Consider the following 21,814-nt stretch of genomic DNA (forward strand, 5'->3'; position numbering starts at 1 on the left):
CTGGCACAAACACACACACCTGAGTCCAGGACACACATGCACTGTCTGGCATAAACACACACACCTGAGTCCAGGACACACATGCACTGTCTGGCATAAACACACACACCTGAGTCCAGGACACACATGCACTGTCTGGCACAAACACACACCTGAGTCCAGGACACACATGCACTGTCTGGCACAAACACACACCTGAGTCCAGGACACACATGCACACAGTGAGTCAGTCATTGTTCAACTGTCCAGCAGGGCTACAGAACATCTGGAGTGGAATCCTAGCAAGCAACACAAAATCATAGCTGATGTGTGAGCAGGCTATAAACGCACGGCCCTGAACGCAGCCTCGTTCCACTCGCTCCTCTGAACGCAGCCCCGTTCCACTCGCTTCCAACCTTTGTGTCACATTTGACACACGTGAATCAAGAAAAGAGGAGAATGAATGATATTTGTGTGTGTGCGTGCTCGTGTGTGTGTGTGTGTGTGTGCTCGCGTGCTCGTGTGTGTGTGTGTGTGCTCGTGTGTGTGTGTGTGTGTGTGCGTGTGTGTATGTGTGAGCCACAGGATCTAGAGAGTCTGGTGAAGCGGCTGGATAAATCCACGGCATTCCATGGACCTCGGCCATTGAGCAAAACCTTGAGCGGCCAATGGGCAGGTCTGCAGCCCCCGCGCGCGATTGGTCAGACTGGAGCAGAGCAGTGGTCCGATTGGCTGGGAGAGGCATGGGGGGGTTTAGTCAGAGTTTCTGCTACAATATGGCTGCCACGCTTCCTCCTATGTCATCAGAGCCCACTGAACCATTCACTGATCTCATTGTACGTGTGTGTGTGTGTGTGTGTGTGTGTGTGTGTGTGTGTGCGTGCGTGCGTGTTTGTTAGAGAGGTTGTGTGTGTGTGAAGGCTGGTGGAAGAGAGGAGATACCTTCTTACTGTGCTTATCAAACCAACTCCGCCCACCCCAGCACATTTGTATTCATCTGTAAACCCATAGCAATATAAATAATAAAATGACAACATGAGTGACAATCTGCACTGCCAGCCATCTGCTCGCAAATTAATGACAGATAGTCAAAGCTAAGCATGGTGCGCGCTGAATATTGATGTTTCGCTAAACACGGGCTAAGATAGCCGTTGTAAGACTCGGGCTCGAGCTCGGGCTCAAAAATAGTTTTCGGGGGAATTAATGTTCTGACTGAGCAATTCATGATTAAATAATCAAAAATATAATAATAATAATAATAATAATAATAATAAAATAATTAAAATAAGAAGACAATTTTGGACCTAAAAAGTAAGACTAAAACAAAAGAGGCCAAGTGAGTGTGTAACGTCATTGATCCATATGACTGCACACACAGTGACATGCCCAGACACACACAGTGACATGCCCAGTGACATGCCCAGACACATTCCCTCTGCACAGTTCACACAGACTTTTTTAAAGTGGCCCATATCCGACTCCAGTGTGAACAGATCACGGACATGAAGTGAACCCGCATGCGCAGAAGAACAACAATAACGCCACACGCAGCACACTGCTGTTCTACGTAAACCCAGAAGAAGACAGCATGGCGGTAGCTGACGATGTTGTATGTTATGTGTATATATACAGGGCTTAAAATTCCCGTTGCAAACTGGGGGGGAATTCCCCCCTTATGTTCTTCAGATAGATTTATAGACTTTTTGGGGGGGATTTTTTCAGCCGATACAATAACCGTAAATATCTGCTTCTCCTGTCCGATAACGTACAATACAATAATAATTTCACATTTTTGTCTTTAGGCTACTTCACCTGTAGTTTACGCACACCTGGGGTATTGTAATATGATATGAGTGTTTTAGTAAAGTGTATCACTCAATACAAAAAAATTAGAAACCTCACTTGACCCAGTCGCTCCTCCTGCAACAGACGCTCTGCCCTTTCCTTCCACCATCCATCAATCCTGCCCTCCGCCCACACACTCTAACATCTACCAGTCTTATCTCCATCTCTTTTGTGCTGCTAACATCTACCAGTCTTATCTCCATCTCTTTTGTCTCCATCTCTCATCACTTCCTGGTTACTTGTGACTCACCAGGCAGTCTGTTCATGTTGACTCCCTGTGCAGACAGCCCGATGCCCATGTACCTGACAGGAGGAGAAACAAGCAACATTGTAAAACATGTTTAACACATTAGTCAACAAGCAGCCATTTTTAAAATGTCTGCAATCACATAAAAAGTGTCATCCTCCTTCGACTCCCTGGTATCTGGATCATTTAGATCAGGGGTGGGCAATTATTGTTCATGGGGGGGGGGGGGCCACATGAGAAACCCAGTTTGTTGCAGAGGGCTGAACAAATATTGTCATGCCTAACCCATGGATGGGCAACTTTGATGATAGAGAGGACCACTGCCACAAAAGAATTTCCTCGCTACCAGAGGGCCAGATTTTGCTGAGGGCCGAACGGCACCAGCGCAAAATATTTGGGGCATTTGAAGGCAGGTTTAGAGGAATAACTCATTTTAAATTAACAGTTGTGATGTCATTATTCAGTCTTAACCACCTTGATCCTTTTCCTCACTCACTCCTATGTCACCACCTGCTCTCCTTGCAGGGCTTGAAATTAACTTTTTTGACCACCTGCCAATATGGCTGCTAGATTTTAAAATTACCAGCCAATTAGAATTTCCACTAGCCAAAATGTTTTTCTTGAAATAAACCAGAATATGAGTGGGTTAATTTAAGCATAAGTATCAGTAAGTGGCCCGGGATTCTCAAAGCCTGTGTTGAGGGTCACACGAACAAAAATGCACTCTTGAAGCTAAATAAATCCCAAACCAATGAGTTAGCCTAATTATTTTAGTTTTTACTTAAATGTAGAACAGTCATTTCTTACACATGAGATTACTTTTAGCCTTTTAGCCATAAAGAGTAGGCTATTGAAAGACATTCCATATTCCAGACTGAAATGTTATAACAGAAATGATGTATTGGCCAGAATGACATGAACATTTGGACACTTATTCAGCGGGTATCTTGCATGTTGCGTTCAGGTGCACTGTACTTTCTTTTTGCAATTCCAGCACGGGCCGCATGCAGTTGCCCAGGTCTGATTTAGGCTATCACACAGTATCAAGAGGTAACTTTGGAAAATATTCAGCTTTAACTTCACACAGGGACAGTTCAGCAACAGTGCAAATTGAATTGTGACCTACTGGCCTGGCTAGAAGAGGAGTGAAGGATGGACCGGGCACAAGGCGCACTACAGCTGAGCTCATAGTAGAGGATCCTCAGCTCATAGTAGAGGATCCACTACAGCTGAGCTCATAGTAGAGGATCCTGAGCTCATAGAAGTAGAGGATAGGATCCACTTACCCGTCTCGCCCTTTGCTGACGATCTTGACCTCAAAGTAGTAGATCCCGCAGGCCGCGGGGATCGGGTGTGTGGCGCGCACTGATGCCGCATCCTTGTGGTTCTTGCCATGGCCTGCAGGGGGAGGAAGACAAGGTGTAGTAGAAGCTTTAGAATTCAATAGTACCTCTCCACGTGAATGCTGCTTACTGGCCAATGCTGGTAGAGGAGACATACTTAGCAGCTACAGCCAAAAGGAGTCACTTTGACAAGTGAGTGACTGCTGTTAACTTCCCGACCGGCAGAGACCCAATGTGTTCGTAAAAATCTGACATTTCTACACTCAACTGTCGAGGCTTTTGTGTGTGAAACAGGATAAACTGGCGGTTTAGTTTCTTCCAAAAGATAGTGTGAATGAATGGGTTCTTCTGACAGCAATGCAGCATCTTAAACTGTGTAATGAACACAGGTCAATACAGTACATACCAGACTCAAGCAGCAGAAAATGTAGAAATTTAAAGCGGACAGAGAATCAACTGCATTCGAAGCATCCACTCAACTTCCTCACAGTTTTATTAGGTCATTTTTATGGAAAAAAGGTTGTTTATTCCCCATTCAGATTTGGTATTATGCTCTAAGACAGTGGTTCTCAACCTTTTTGAGCCGCGACGCCCCGGGGGGTCTGTTTCGGTGGTATCCGCTCCCGGCTTATTACAAGCTCTGTCATTGGCTCTGACCATGTCAGTCAGAGCGGCTTCCGCTCCCTCCTCCCTGTGTGTCGCTGTAAACAGTGCCCTGCCGCCTCAGTGAAAACAACAACGCTAACTAGCTAGCAAGCTAACGGCAGAAACCTACACGCTAGCTCGTTGCTACACGCTGAAAATGGCAAGTTGGATTGTTGGAAACTATTTTTCCAAGGGCACTGCCGCTAAGCGCCGCCCATCGCAATCCCACAATGGAGACCTGCACTGCCAGACTCCTCTCACGGTAGGGAGAGGAGGCTGGCCAGCGAGACTAACCCACAATACTGTACACCCACAATACTGTACACCCACAATACTGTACACCCACAATACTGTACACCCACAATACTGTACACTCGCCACCGTGAAGTAGATGTGAAGAATGGTTCTATAAGCAAAGGACTCACACTCACACTCACAGATACACATTCCTTTGCTTTATAGTATGAGGATGATGCATGTTGTTTTTGTGAGATATGCAATCACAGCATTGACTCATGCTATGAGTTGGCTTGCTCATGATACACAACTAGCTAGTGTGTGTGTGTGTGTGTGTGTGTGTGTGTGCATGTACTGTATGTAGATGGGCTGTAACCCTAAACGAAGCAGCTGGCTGTCAGCAGACACCTTGAGGCCGTTGCTGTGTGTGTGTGTGTGTGTGTGTGTGTGTGTGAGAGAGTGTGAGTGTGAGTGTGAGTGTGAGAGTGTGAGTGTGAGAGTGTGAGTGAGTGAGAGAGAGAGAGAGAGAGAGAGAGAGAGAGAGAGAGAGAGAGAGAGAGAGAGAGAGAGAGAGAGAGAGAGAGAGCATGGAGGCTCTAGCCATTCACCAGGCTAATAATACTGATCAGGTGCACTAACCTGCTCAGTGACGCTGATAATACTAAATATGCAAATCTGACCTGCAGGCTTTGACCAATTTTTACTTGAAGGTGAAGCCTCATTAACATGAGGTGAAGTTGAAAATGAATGAAAATGAAGTTGAATGATATACTGTATATATACATACATACCGTATATACATGATATACTGTATAATATATACATACATATATTAGGGGTGGGGGAAAAATCGATACACCATAGTATCGCGATATTTTGCCTGACGATATTGTATCGATATTTGGACGCCAAGTATCGATATCATTTTTTTATTTTTTATTTTTTTGCAGGCCATGCCATGCCATGCCAGGCCACCGGGCATCTGCCCAAAGCGCCCGATGTTGCAGTCCGCGCCTGCAGTGGTGTATTGAGTCCAGAGAAGCTTAATAATGTAGCCTACGTGTGGGGCAAAAACAAAACAAAACAAAAAAACACTGCATGTTTTACTTCCGGTGAGGTCAAGGAAAAGGTAGGAAAAGGAGTTAGACAATATATTGAAATATCGCAATATTCAATATATGGCAATACTAGCATATCGCAATATCGCAATACTATCGTATCGTGACTCAAGTATCGTTTTAGTATCGTATCGTGGGCATCTGGTGATTCCCACCCCTAACATATATACATTATGATATACTGTACATATGATATACTGTATATATTATATACACATACATATATACATATATGAGATACTGTATATATACATACATACATGATATACTGTATATATACATACATATACATATGATATACTGTATATATACAGATATATACATATATGATATACTGTATATATACATACATATATACATATGTGATATACTGTATATATACATACATATACTGTACATATATGATATACTGTATATATACATACATACATATATGATATACTGTATACTGTATATACATACATACATATATGAGATACTGTATATATACATACATATATACATGATATACTGTATTTATACATACATATATGATATAGTGCATACGTTTCACACGGTTTATGGCCCCAGCATGCAAAGCGGTGTTAGTTGTCATGGTAACCTAATGTGCAACACAGCTCCATCTTTATGTCAATCAAGTGTCAAGACACTTTGGGAGGAGGGACACAATGTGGAGGAGGGGGGGGGGGTATTTTTATGAATGGCACAGCGATGGTGTATTGAGCACCTCTGGTCTAAACGATTAATCGATTATAAAAAATAGTTGACATTTACATTTGAGGCATTTAGCTTTTCATCCAAAGCCATTTACAATGAGTGCAACAGACAGTAGCATAAGTCTGTGTGCAGCAGTGTCAACAGGGGGACATTCCTGTATAGTGTATTGTGCTGTTTCTGACTGTGGTTGTAATATAGTGAGCCAGCCTGCAGGTTAGGGTTAGTACTGCAGGTTAGGGTTAGTACTGCAGGTTAGAGTTAGTACTGCAGGTTAGGGTTAGTACTGCAGGTTAGTACTGCAGGGTAGGGTTAGTACTGCAGGTTAGGGTTAGTACTGCAGGTTAGGGTTAGTACTGCAGGTTAGGGTTAGTACTGCAGGTTAGGGTTAGCACTGCAGGTTAGGGTTAGTACTGCAGGTTAGGGTTAGCACTGCAGGTTAGGGTTAGTACTGCAGGTTAGGGTTAGCACTGCAGGTTAGGGTTAGTACTGCAGGTTAGGGTTAGTACTGCAGGTTAGGGTTAGTACTGCAGGTTAGGGTTAGTACTGCAGGTTAGGGTTAGCACTGCAGGTTAGGGTTAGTACTGCAGGTTAGGGTTAGTACTGCAGGTTAGGGTTAGCACTGCAGGTTAGGGTTAGCACTGCAGGTTAGGGTTAGTACTGCAGGTTAGGGTTAGTACTGCAGGTTAGGGTTAGCACTGCAGGTTAGGGTTAGTACTGCAGGTTAGGGTTAGTACTGCAGGTTAGGGTTAGCACTGCAGGTTAGGGTTAGTATTGCAGCAGCAGCCATGATGTGAGAACAGCTTTGCTCATTCTAAGACGGGACAAATCCGCTCTGGTCCCTTAGCTTGCTATTACATCTACATTCATTATCACCTAATATTACCTCTGTGTGTGTGTGTGTGTGTGTGTGTGTGTGTGTGTGTGTGTGTGTGTGTGTGTGTGTGTGTGTGTGTGCGCGCGCACGCGTGTGAGTGTTGTGGGTGTGTGTGTGTGCGCGTGTGTGAGAGAGGTGTGTGTGTGTGTGTGTGAGAGAGAGAGAGAGAGAGAGAGAGAGAGAGAGAGGTGTGTGTGTGCGTGCGTGTGTGTGAGAGAGAGATCTTCCAGTCTGATGATTGCAGTAACAGTCATGCAGTCTATTTTTAGCTGCCTGCTCCTCATTGTGAAACAAGTCCTCAGTAGGCCAACAGGTCTCTCTGCAACTGCATGGATAGATAGGAGAAATGGCTACCCCCTACGCCCCCCCACACACACACACACACACACACACACACACACACACACACACACACACACACACACACACACACACACACACACACACACACACACACACACACACACACACACACACACACACACACACACACACACACCAGAGTGTATCCTTATGAGAGGGTGAGTTTTCATCGTTGTTTCATACAGACAATGTTGTGTAACAACAGAACTAGTCTTTTGTGATCAGTAAAGCCTTGGTAAAGAGGAACCAAACCCCATATCTTTGGTGAAACCTGACACCTAATGGTGAAAAGTAGGGTACTGAACTGGCCTTCTCCTATTGGCTGGTCCTTTTTGTGCCAGGTGATGTCACAGCCTGTTGTACTCTAACAGGGTGACATCACAGGGCACAGAGACCAGCCAATAAGCAGATGAGCAGTCCAGTTCAATACCCCACTTTTCTCCAGTAGGTGTCAGGCTTCACCACACATTTAGATGGGCTTTAGTTACTTTCTCAAGCCATTCCCAACAACACTGTTTTTAGTGTTTTTGAATTCCCACCGGCATGCGCCGGGGACACAAACAAACGCACCCAGCGGTCTGCGGAGCGCATTGAGGCCGTTATAAACATGAAACTTTGTACACTTCTCTCCTAATTTTCCACCAAGTGTGAGTAACGGTACACGTGTTTAAGTGAATTCATTTTCAAGTCGTTTTATTTGTCTATGAACTATGAAGTAGCAGCAGTCAGCATGGACTCAGCTAGCCTTTAGCTGCTAAACCTTAGCTAACACCCACCTGAATCAATTCACACACATCTCGTGGCAAACTGAGGTCAGACTGAGAGCAGCTGGATGGAACTCGACATCGATATTTGGACGCCAAGTATCGATATCATTTTTTTATTTTTTATTTTTTTGCAGGCCATGCCATGCCATGCCAGGCCACCGGGCATCTGCCCAAAGCGCCCGATGTTGCAGTCCGCGCCTGCAGTGGTGTATTGAGTCCAGAGAAGCTTAATAATGTAGCCTACGTGTGGGGCAAAAACAAAACAAAACAAAAAAACACTGCATGTTTTACTTCCGGTGAGGTCAAGGAAAAGGTAGGAAAAGGAGTTAGACAATATATTGAAATATCGCAATATTCAATATATGGCAATACTAGCATATCGCAATATCGCAATACTATCGTATCGTGACTCAAGTATCGTTTTAGTATCGTATCGTGGGCATCTGGTGATTCCCACCCCTAACATATATACATTATGATATACTGTACATATGATATACTGTATATATTATATACACATACATATATACATATATGAGATACTGTATATATACATACATACATGATATACTGTATATATACATACATATACATATGATATACTGTATATATACAGATATATACATATATGATATACTGTATATATACATACATATATACATATGTGATATACTGTATATATACATACATATACTGTACATATATGATATACTGTATATATACATACATACATATATGATATACTGTATACTGTATATACATACATACATATATGAGATACTGTATATATACATACATATATACATGATATACTGTATTTATACATACATATATGATATAGTGCATACGTTTCACACGGTTTATGGCCCCAGCATGCAAAGCGGTGTTAGTTGTCATGGTAACCTAATGTGCAACACAGCTCCATCTTTATGTCAATCAAGTGTCAAGACACTTTGGGAGGAGGGACACAATGTGGAGGAGGGGGGGGGGGTATTTTTATGAATGGCACAGCGATGGTGTATTGAGCACCTCTGGTCTAAACGATTAATCGATTATAAAAAATAGTTGACATTTACATTTGAGGCATTTAGCTTTTCATCCAAAGCCATTTACAATGAGTGCAACAGACAGTAGCATAAGTCTGTGTGCAGCAGTGTCAACAGGGGGACATTCCTGTATAGTGTATTGTGCTGTTTCTGACTGTGGTTGTAATATAGTGAGCCAGCCTGCAGGTTAGGGTTAGTACTGCAGGTTAGGGTTAGTACTGCAGGTTAGAGTTAGTACTGCAGGTTAGGGTTAGTACTGCAGGTTAGTACTGCAGGGTAGGGTTAGTACTGCAGGTTAGGGTTAGTACTGCAGGTTAGGGTTAGTACTGCAGGTTAGGGTTAGTACTGCAGGTTAGGGTTAGCACTGCAGGTTAGGGTTAGTACTGCAGGTTAGGGTTAGCACTGCAGGTTAGGGTTAGTACTGCAGGTTAGGGTTAGCACTGCAGGTTAGGGTTAGTACTGCAGGTTAGGGTTAGTACTGCAGGTTAGGGTTAGTACTGCAGGTTAGGGTTAGTACTGCAGGTTAGGGTTAGCACTGCAGGTTAGGGTTAGTACTGCAGGTTAGGGTTAGTACTGCAGGTTAGGGTTAGCACTGCAGGTTAGGGTTAGCACTGCAGGTTAGGGTTAGTACTGCAGGTTAGGGTTAGTACTGCAGGTTAGGGTTAGCACTGCAGGTTAGGGTTAGTACTGCAGGTTAGGGTTAGTACTGCAGGTTAGGGTTAGCACTGCAGGTTAGGGTTAGCACTGCAGGTTAGGGTTAGTACTGCAGGTTAGGGTTAGTACTGCAGGTTAGGGTTAGTACTGCAGGTTAGGGTTAGTACTGCAGGTTAGGGTTAGTACTGCAGGTTAGGGTTAGTATTGCAGCAGCAGCCATGATGTGAGAACAGCTTTGCTCATTCTAAGACGGGACAAATCCGCTCTGGTCCCTTAGCTTGCTATTACATCTACATTCATTATCACCTAATATTACCTCTGTGTGTGTGTGTGTGTGTGTGTGTGTGTGTGTGTGTGTGTGTGTGTGTGTGTGTGTGTGTGTGTGTGCGCGCGCACGCGTGTGAGTGTTGTGGGTGTGTGTGTGTGCGCGTGTGTGAGAGAGGTGTGTGTGTGTGTGTGTGAGAGAGAGAGAGAGAGAGAGAGAGAGAGAGGTGTGTGTGTGCGTGCGTGTGTGTGAGAGAGAGATCTTCCAGTCTGATGATTGCAGTAACAGTCATGCAGTCTATTTTTAGCTGCCTGCTCCTCATTGTGAAACAAGTCCTCAGTAGGCCAACAGGTCTCTCTGCAACTGCATGGATAGATAGGAGAAATGGCTACCCCCTACGCCCCCCACACACACACACACACACACACACACACACACACACACACACACACACACACACACACACACACACACACACACACACACACACACACACACACACACACACCAGAGTGTATCCTTATGAGAGGGTGAGTTTTCATCGTTGTTTCATACAGACAATGTTGTGTAACAACAGAACTAGTCTTTTGTGATCAGTAAAGCCTTGGTAAAGAGGAACCAAACCCCATATCTTTGGTGAAACCTGACACCTAATGGTGAAAAGTAGGGTACTGAACTGGCCTTCTCCTATTGGCTGGTCCTTTTTGTGCCAGGTGATGTCACAGCCTGTTGTACTCTAACAGGGTGACATCACAGGGCACAGAGACCAGCCAATAAGCAGATGAGCAGTCCAGTTCAATACCCCACTTTTCTCCAGTAGGTGTCAGGCTTCACCACACATTTAGATGGGCTTTAGTTACTTTCTCAAGCCATTCCCAACAACACTGTTTTTAGTGTTTTTGAATTCCCACCGGCATGCGCCGGGGACACAAACAAACGCACCCAGCGGTCTGCGGAGCGCATTGAGGCCGTTATAAACATGAAACTTTGTACACTTCTCTCCTAATTTTCCACCAAGTGTGAGTAACGGTACACGTGTTTAAGTGAATTCATTTTCAAGTCGTTTTATTTGTCTATGAACTATGAAGTAGCAGCAGTCAGCATGGACTCAGCTAGCCTTTAGCTGCTAAACCTTAGCTAACACCCACCTGAATCAATTCACACACATCTCGTGGCAAACTGAGGTCAGACTGAGAGCAGCTGGATGGAACTCGACCATCAGGACAGATGAGGAGGTTTTTGTCACGAGTTTAGAAGCCTGGAAGCCGCGGCCGGAGAGCTGAGTCCTACTTTCAAAATGTGAGTACAGTAGCCTAGCTAGCTAGGTTACATCATGTAACCTGTCATGTAACATGTTCGTTTACCTGGCCACAGCGCTAGTGTCTGATATTCTTACTACACAGCGGCATCGCCATTATAGCCTCGACGTTAACGCGCAACGTTAATATATATATATATTAGGGCTGTCACTCAAATGATTAATTTTCTTAATCGCGATTAATCTTGTGATTAACTATAGTTAATCGCGATTAATCACATCTTTGTATCGCATGTTTAAAATCCCATTATTTTACATTTCAAAGCATTTTTTATTAGATATTAATCATTGTTACCAGTGTGTCGTGATTGGGAATCAAATGAATGCAAATTAATGTACTTTGTGATCTTGAATTTTAGATTTATTTTCAATTCAATAGAAGTGCAATGTAGACAGGAGGTAACAATGTCTACAAAATATATCTTGAATAGAAAATAAATGCACAATTGTAAACAGTGCAGTACATGCTCCAGAACCGATACTTCCGGCGGCGGCGCTGTGGAGCAGTCGAAACCCAAAATGACACAGCCGAAGAAGGCTGTGTCTGAGCTAAAAACTTTGGCACTTCCATGTGAATAATGGCTCGGTATTGTAAACTGTGTATTGATAACGTGTATATCGCGTGAAGCCATTGGAGCCGACCTCCCAGTGGTTAGAGGACCCGCGCATCCGAGACTCTGAAGGAAGAATGAGTGATGAGTCTCGTGCTAGCTAGCTGGCTGTTAGCTGGCCTCTAGCTGCTCCGGTATGCTTAGCTTTTAGGTGATAGCTCAAACTCGATGTGCTTCGGTGATATTTTAATTCCGTTTTACACAAGGTGCAAACTACTGCTCTTGACTTGTCCACTGTGCCATTTGGGGAGTTTTTTAAAGTAAAACAAGCCATTTAGAAGCGTATTGCTGTCTTTCTCTTCCATTCCTCCACAGGCAGAAGACAGGAAACAGCTGCGAACGGCTTGACTACAAGTACGGGTGTGACGAAGGGACAAATTAGCGGCATGCGATTAACGCGATAAAAAAAAAAAGAATGCGTTATGGTCGGCCCTAACAACGCTGACAGCCCTAATATATATATATATAATTATTATTATGCTATCGATAATCGATAATTGATCGTTTCAATTATGGAAATGTATTCAAAGTTCCCATCCATAAACCATAATCGGGAGCAATTTGGGGTTCAGTGTCTTGCCCAAGGACACTTCGACATGCGGACTGGAGGAGCCGGGGATCGAACCACCGACCTTCTGATTAGTGGACTACCTACCTGCTCTACCTCCTGAGCCACAGCAGCCCCTTGTCTCCCTCCATGATGAACCCCGTATTGCTGACTAGCGAATCTGCAATCCCACCCAGTGTTCGATCCAAATCTATCAGGTCAATATCAACACCAACAAGGGCAACAGAGAAGACATCAACGCTGTGACACCAGTGAAGAAGAGAGATCCCAGAGGAATTAGAGGACACAACCGGGGCACCAACAAAGAAGATGCCAGAGAGGAAGTACGGAAAGTGCTGAAGAAGAGGCTCCAGAGAAGAAGAGATGCTGGAGGCAGAGATCAGCGCTGGCGAACACTGCGACATCACTGTTTCACCAGCAAACAAAGGAGACTACACTGCACTACACCCCCATCCCCACCTCCTCCCTCCTCCCCCCAAACACACAGGTCTACAACACAACACACACACACACACACACACACATTGTTGGTTCACTTCACGTACAATCTAAAAATACATAGTACTGTATATCATGGTATGGTCAGCTGATTTGTGGCGGTGAAAGCTATTTCTATAGTCTCCCAAGTTGAAAAACATTCAAATCAGAGACTTATTTTGTTTTGTTGACCTCATCTCTTTCTGAAAACGTATACGCCTCCTCGCATCTTCCCAGCCAATCAAACTGTACCAGACAATAAGACACAAGATGACAAGCCCTTGTTTTGAATGCCACCCTGGATTATGATTGGTGGAAGAAACACAAGCCACTCTCTGGAGTTTGCCTGGAAAGGCAAGACAAACACACACGTGTGCACACACACACACACACACACACACACACACACACACACAGTCCCAGTGATGTCATACATAGTGACATCAGTGATGTCAGAGGCACTGTGACATCATCAGTGATGTCATCAGTGATGTCATAAAAACACTTGTGATGATGTCATTAGTGATGTCATGAGAGCAGAGTAGACAGCAGTGAGCTAGGCTATGCTGCAGTGTAGACAGTAGACAGTGCTCCCCCTCCCCCTTGTAACAGACAACTGGCCTAGTTGAGCCCAGGTCAGGTCAAAGGTCAAGCTCACATCCCCACACGAGTAGCAAACAATGGCCACAATACAGTCTATGTGGGGGAGTTGATTAATACCAGTGACTCAATGTCAATGATGACTTCACCAGGTGCTGAGAGGTCTGCCTTCCTGGCCTGAGCTCGCTTTTCTCCCAACAGAGCAAGAGCTTCTTTCCAGACTCTCCATTTTGTCCAGACAGACACTACAGGGAGAGATCCATCGTAGAAGAAGCAGAGACCCATTTCTACACCGACAGAAGCCTCAATTATGTTGTGTTTTGAGTAAAGGGCAGCTGCAAACGCAGACACACCACAATGTTCATATATACGGTATATTCCTAATGCCCAGACACCAGGCAGCATACACCAGGCATCATACACCAGGCATCAGACACCAGGCATCAGACACCAGGCATCAGACACCAGGCATCAGACACCAGGCATCAGACACCAGGCATCAGACACCAGGCATCAGACACCAGGCATCAGACACCAGGCATCAGACACCAGGCATCAGACACCAGGCATCAGACACCAGGCATCAGACACCAGGCATCAGACACCAGGCATCAGACACCAGGCATCAGACACCAGGCATCAGACACCAGGCATCAGACACCAGGCATCAGACACCAGGCATCAGACACCAGGCATCAGACACCAGGCATCAGACACCAGGCATCAGACACCAGGCATCAGACACCAGGCATCAGACACCAGGCATCAGACACCAGGCATCAGACACCAGGCATCAGACACCAGGCAGCATACACCAGGCATCAGACACCAGGCATCAGACACCAGGCAGCATACACCAGGCATCAGACACCAGGCATCAGACACCAGGCATCAGACACCAGGCATCAGACACCAGGCAGCATACACCAGGCATCAGACACCAGGCATCAGACACCAGGCATCAGACACCAGGCATCAGACACCAGGCATCAGACACCAGGCAGCATACACCAGGCAGCATACACCAGGCATCAGACACCAGGCATCAGACACCAGGCAGCATACACCAGGCAGCATACACCAGGCAGCATACACCAGGCATCAGACACCAGGCATCAGACACCAGGCATCATACACCAGGCAGCATACACCAGGCATCAGACACCAGGCATCAGACACCAGGCATCAGACACCAGGCATCAGACACCAGGCATCAGACACCAGGCATCAGACACCAGGCATCAGACACCAGGCATCAGACACCAGGCATCAGACACCAGGCATCATACACCAGGCATCAGACACCAGGCATCAGACACCAAGCATCAGACACCAGGCATCAGACACCAGGCATCAGACACCAGGCATCAGACACCAGGCATCATACACCAGGCAGCATACACCAGGCATCAGACATCAGACACCAGGCATCAGACACCAGGCATCAGACACCAGGCATCAGACACCAGGCATCAGACACCAGGCATCAGACACCAGGCAGCATACACCAGGCAGCATACACCAGGCAGCATACACCAGGCAGCATACACCAGGCATCAGACACCAGGCATCAGACACCAGGCATCATACACCAGGCATCAGACACCAGGCAGCATACACCAGGCATCAGACACCAGGCATCAGACACCAGGCATCAGACACCAGGCATCAGACACCAGGCATCAGACATCAGACACCAGGCATCAGACACCAGGCATCAGACACCAGGCATCAGACACCAGGCATCAGACATCAGACACCAGGCATCAGACATCAGACACCAGGCAGCATACACCAGGCAGCATACACCAGGCAGCATACACCAGGCAGCATACACCAGGCAGCATACACCAGGCAGCATACACCAGGCATCATACACCAGGCATCAGACACCAGGCATCAGACATCAGACACCAGGCAGCATACACCAGGCATCAGACACCAGGCATCAGACATCAGACACCAGGCAGCATACACCAGGCATCAGACACCAGGCATCAGACACCAGGCATCAGACACCAGGCATCAGACACCAGGCATCAGACATCAGACACCAGGCAGCATACACCAGGCATCAGACACCAGGCATGTCCAAAGTCGCACCCGGGGAACAATTGCGGCCCATGATTTTAAACAACCCTTGACTTGCATTCTGTTCAGAAAACATGACGACGCGAATATCTAGCTTCCCAAAAAGCTAAAAAACAACAACTAAAACCAAATCATGGCATCGCCGCCAAACACACCGGTCAAAACGGTCAAATGGGGGAAGGAAAACACTGTGGTACACTACACAAAGCAGAAGACCCACCGGAACACGGGCGGGTCCTCCTGCCTGTAGTAATGTGGACCAGCCAGGCTCTGGTGACATGAGGTTAGCCATGTCCACAGCAAAGAAGCATAACACTGACACTGACAGTGAGGAGCGGTGGAAAGTTCAAGACTTTTCCACTGAAACGTTTGTCTCATTTGCCAAGAGACCGTCGCTGTTATGAAAGAGTTCAATGTGATTTCATTTCATTGATAACAGTAATGTACAGTTTGCTGACGTCACCGGCTAGTACTATCAAATTTCTACCCCATTTCAACCAATCATATCACGACATGCAGCTGTCAATCAAATCTTCATTTCAGGATCATTTTCTCTTCCAAATGAAGTAGAAAATGGCGCCTAGTGCCTGTCATCTGGCAGAATTCCTATCCCATAAACTAACTACTAACTTGGCCAATTGTTAGAAACATGAACAAAAAGCAAAAAAGATCATGTAAGAATGCAAAGAAATCCAACTGGTTCGTTAAAACTCACATTCCAAGAATATTGTATTTACCGCAATAGCGATAATGGCGCGCGCCTGAGAGCCTGGTTGTCAGGGGTCACCCCTCGGAGATTCCAGGCGGGCGGGCAGCACCCATGCATCGGATTGTCCGCTCGTTCCACACAGAATCAGCTGGCTGCCTGGTACTCGGCGGATCCCACTCGTGTAGCACGACAACACGCTGAATCCCACTCGATTTGGGGGTGGAACACGCCAGGATTGGCCAATGCCAAAGCCAGTCGACAGAATTGTCAAATCAAGATCCAATCTAATCACCCGCACGTTCTTGCGGTCCCGCCTTACAGTAGTGTTTCAACTGACTCTATCAGAATACCATGCCAGTCGGACTTATAGTATTATTATTATTATATTATTATACGGCCTCGTGGGATAACAGCTTATCAGCGGGATATATTCGCCACAACACACTTGCTCTCATGCTATATTGCTTAAATATATGATTATGATTATAATATAATACACCAACCAATTGAAAACAAGTCCAAGCATGTTCTCTGTGGGATGTCAAGGCACTCTGGATGTCAAGGCACTCTGGGAAAATGATTAAATCACACCCCAGAAGTAGAAGTAGACAAGGAAGGCAGGTTGAGAAGAAGTGGCTATATTATGACTACAAAGTAACTTACAACTTTTTGTCATAAAATAACATCACAAGTTTATTATACCCAAGAGTATCTAGGGTGGATTTGTCCTTCAATGCGCTTTAATACTCTTTGACACCATCTCTTCTTTCTGTGGTGATAAAGTCATTGAATCACTCACAAATCAATCCGCTGGTGAAGGAAGGCTAACATCAAGCAGAGACCTTCCTACACCTGACACTAACATGTCTCACTAGGTGTCTTAATAGCAGGGATGTAAACTCATCCAGAGTGAAGAAGGGGACAGATACCTTTCTGCCATCAAAAAGATGTCTGTCACATAAAGGTGACTAGTTTGCATCCCTGAATAGGCACTAAGTTCAGGCAACAGGGATAAACCCTCCCCTGCTCTACAGCTGCTCTCCCATTGGAGCGACTGTTTCGGTGGCAGCTGGATCTCCGCTCCCGGTTTATTACAAACTCTGTCATTGACTCCGACCATGTCAATAAGAGCGGCTTCCGCTCCCTCCTCCCTGTGTGTTGCTGTAAATAGTGCCCTGCCGCCTCAGTGAAAACAACAACGCTAACTAGCTAGCAAGCTAACGGCAGAAACCTACACGCTAGCTCATTGCTACATGCTGAAAAGGGCACGTTGGATTGTTGGAAACTATTTTCCAAGGGCACTGCCGCTAAGCGCCTAACTGCTGTATTACAACATTGTACTGCGAGACTACAATGAATGAATATGTTTGTATTTTGGGGACTTTGGGGACTTTTTGCCTGCTTGCTTGGCTTCCTTTTTCTTCTGTATAATCTGTGAAAGTTAAATTGCACCATAGATTGTGGTGGTAAATCATTTCAGCAAAAATAAAAATGGCACACAGACTGCATTGTGGATTAATCAGTCAATATATTGTTTGATTGATCCAATTCTTAACACTTTATTAAGTGATAATAACGGATTAATCATTAACATCCCTAATTGCATCTATTTGTCTGTCTAGTATCCACTGATCCATTCTTAAAGCCTGTTCAGACTGCAGTGAATTTCACGTCGCAGCAGCATCAGAAAACCTTGACAGGCCATAGTGATGAAGCTTGGGCCTAATCAAAAACCAACATCAGCCAGTAGCAGCAGTGGTTATATATATTATATATATATATATATATATATTATATTAACAGGCAGTAAGTTGATGCTTGTTTCTACGCATTTCAAGATTTGTTGACATATCCATCTATAAAGAGTGAGCAGATTTCTCTGCGTCAGTGCACAACAGGACTAGGTAGACACTGTGGCCTTGAACAGAGAAAATTGGCACACTGGTCAAAATAGCATCCAAACCACCAGGGTGAGGGAACAGAACAGGAGCAGGAACAACCAAGAGAAGAATTATCCTCCACACCCAAGAATAGGCCTATTTATATGTCATCACTGTGCAATTATGCAGTGTCATTTCATCCAGGTAAAGGCTCAATATCCTATAGCTCCGAATGGACACCAAGGTTAACTCTCGTTACAAATAGCATTATGCTATGCTATGTCTCATTATCCTCAGCTCAGAGTGACATAGGGCTATTCATCATGCTGTACCAAATGCAAAGTGACAGGTGCATAAATACTTGTGAAAAGAATGCAAGGGCCTAGTTAACATTGATTAAATGCCATGGAAGTGAATGGGGAAACAGTCTTAGCCACACGACTCTATTTTGTCATGTCATTATAACCATGCCGAATGGCTGCAACCACTAAAAAATAAAAATATAGGTTAATATGAAATTAGACCACTGTTCACATCAACTGGGAGCTGATCAATTATGTATTTTCAATAACAATCTGCAAGCTATCTATGCGGCTGTTAAGTCTACATAGGTTAGGCTATATTTACAGTCTATGAGGTTAGGCCTGCCATTCACAACCAGCAGGACCACCACTGAATATGAGCCAAACAAGGCATCTTGTGGCCTTGTCCTCTCATAGCCCGCATCATGTCCCAGTGGTACCGTATTAAAACAGGGCCCACACTGGCCTCGCAGGATTTCTACTTGTCTGGCTTGAGAGAACATGACTCATTCACACACATGCAAGACTCGCTTGTCTGCTACTGGAGGGCTACTCCTCACGGCAGCCCAAACATGCTGCTGCCTGATGGAAAAAGCATAGAACACGCAAAACGCGGAGAGCAGGGACGTGAACACAAATGTCACCCTGTTTTGATTTAGGGAGCTGGCTAGATAAATTGATCCAGTGATCCAGGGTAGCCCCGTACCGACATGTTTTTCTCGGCATCCGAGTTATTGATTGATGTCACCGTCTGATGAACAAGTTGCCATTTATTGTCAACGTGCGTCGTGCGTTACGGTGCCTATGTTTGCAGAAACGTCAGATTTATGACAAGATCAATGCATTTGGCCTCATGTAACGCGCAGAGGCCTCCTCCTCCCTCGCAGGCAGGCAGCAGCTGTTGAAAGCGAGCTGGCTGCTGGAGGTTACATGGAGCCTGCTGTTGTTGTGCTGCTCTGGGTACATACAGATCTAAATGGAGTTGGACCCGCTGCTTCGATGCTGGAAAGACAATATTTACAAATTGTGGAATAGACTTTTTAGAGCGCTGCCACTGAAATCACGCGAGAAAACACAACACAATCCCGTGTTATTCTGTTTTGGTGCTTGCACAAATAATAAATAATAATAATAATAAATCTAGCATTATTACTTGTGCGACATATTACTTTAGACGATATAACAAGTTGGACCCTAGTAGAACCACATTGTGTAACTTTGCATACCGTTGTCAAAACAATAAAAGGGCACAAGGAAAGCTAGGTTAGCTAGCAGGCTGAGGCTACTGCATTTGTTGGGAAATAGCTTGCTGTTAAGCTAACATTAGCTCCTATTTGTTAGCTTGCTGGCAGCCAGTGGCTATGCGTCGTTATAGCTGCCACTGCGTTCCGCTGTAAACTATTAGAGAACGTGATATGTTATCAATATTCAGATATGACGGATACTTTACGACCAGCAAATGACGATATAAAACGATCAACAAACAAAGGGAGGCCGTACGTGTTGTTGAAGGTTAATTTCAGTGAGGCTGTAAGACAGAGACAGGCTGTCAGGGTTTAGCGAGTTCAGTGTCTCACCCATCTGGCCATTTCTCTTTTCTCACTTGTGAAACAAAGCAAGGTTACATGACGAGATGGGGCAGCTCAGACCAGGACTGGAGAACGCACACATACATAATCGCGTACAGTGTGTGTGTGTGTGTGTGTGTGTGTGTGTGTGTGTGTGTGTGTGTGTGTGTGTGTGTGTGTGTGTGTGTGTGTGTGTGTGTGTGTGTGTGTGTGTGTGTGTGACCCCCCACCCTCCGCACAGTGACAGATCTGAGACCTTTTGGGCCCGACGCTGTTGTAACTATACTTGTTCAGACACGTCAAGGCTGAGCCAGCTCGCTAACCTTTGTAATGGACCCGCAGGTTGTTCTGTGACAGCCCAATATAGCTGTATTTATCCTTGGGGCTCCACGATCGGGGTAAAGGGGTCTCTTCCTCGTTCACGGCCGGGTAGAGACGTTTCAGCCGCTCGTTTAGTTCGTGCTCCTGGTAATTAAAAGCAGGATCCCCTAACAGCAAGCTTCCCGCTCCGAGCTCTGCCATTTTCGCTCGGGAGATTGTCTTCTTCAGTTGCTAATGTATTTGTTTGTTCCTCTCTATCCAAAGCTGTGTGTCAGTCCGTTGGAGCTGTAGGGAGAGAGTGAGAGGAGAAAATAGCAGTGGTATGACATCCCCGGATAAGCAGCAGTGTTGTGTACTGGTACAGCGCAGTGCAGTGTGGGTACTGTAGTCAATGTTGCCTTGTAGTCTCACGTCTCACGTCAAGCTTCCAGCGAAGTACCACGTGATCTCCTGGCGCAAGTGCCAGTACATGGGACACGTCACGACGCAGAACAGAGGAACACAACGCTATACATACAACTCATCAAACACGTTTCGTTGCATTTTTATTTTTGTTTTCAGAATGTTGGTGACATTGTTGAGGATTATTAACAATCCATCGCTAATAAAAGTTGATTTCAGAGTTTGCTTTCTTGTATTGTCCTGGTGTGGGACAGTCCCAAGTAATATTTGTGATTGTGAACATGAACAAGTCTCTTCAGAAGCCAGACAATAAAGGACTATAGCTTCAAGCTGGGATGTCATTTGTTTGGCCACTGCATAGTTCCATTTATTTCATAGTTTTAATGTCTCTACTGTTATTCTAAAATGTGAGAAAATAAGTTTAAAAAAAGTCCAAACGTTGACTGGTAGTTAACAGCACACGCACACGCACGCACGCACACACACACACACACACACACACACACACACACACACACACACACACACACACACACACACACACACACACACACACACACACACACACACACACACACACACACACACACACACACACACACACACACACACACACACACACACACACACACACACACACACACACACACACACTTTATCCCTTGATCCGTTCTATTCAGACCAAAATGTTTTAATTCCAGAAATCTTATTCTGTGACGCACTATTCTGAGCATGACAACTACTCCAGATCATGAGGTAGTTTCGCCTTCATTCAATAACATTGACATTAACACTGTCCTGTTATTCAGAATCAGGTTGACAATATTATTGCATAATTGCAAATGCATACGCAGTTTCGATGGTTTG

The 21,814-nt window shown here is 45.1% G+C and overlaps 1 protein-coding gene across 2 annotated transcripts in view; it reads right to left on the reverse strand.

The window, feature by feature from the left end:
- Positions 1–20,761, reverse strand: part of ranbp10 (RAN binding protein 10) — a 48,644-nt gene extending 27,883 nt beyond the window's left edge. Inside the window, exons 1-3 of one of the 2 annotated variants that reach the window (XR_014553515.1) lie at positions 20,548–20,749; positions 3,358–3,469; positions 2,075–2,127 (exon numbers count right to left, since the gene is read on the reverse strand). Coding sequence is in view for 1 of the 2 variants with exons in the window: in XM_083655067.1 (XP_083511193.1) it covers positions 2,075–2,127; positions 3,358–3,469; positions 20,548–20,746 (364 nt within the window). In the remaining variant the exon portion in view is untranslated. Of the gene's footprint in view, positions 1–2,074; positions 2,128–3,357; positions 3,470–20,547 lie in introns of both variants that reach the window. The other variant, XM_083655067.1, reaches the window with a different exon arrangement.
- Between the last annotated feature and the right edge of the window lie 1,053 nt (positions 20,762–21,814).

This window comes from Poromitra crassiceps (genome assembly GCF_964638095.1).
Source record: "Poromitra crassiceps genome assembly, chromosome: 18".
Taxonomy (NCBI): domain Eukaryota; kingdom Metazoa; phylum Chordata; class Actinopteri; order Beryciformes; family Melamphaidae; genus Poromitra; species Poromitra crassiceps.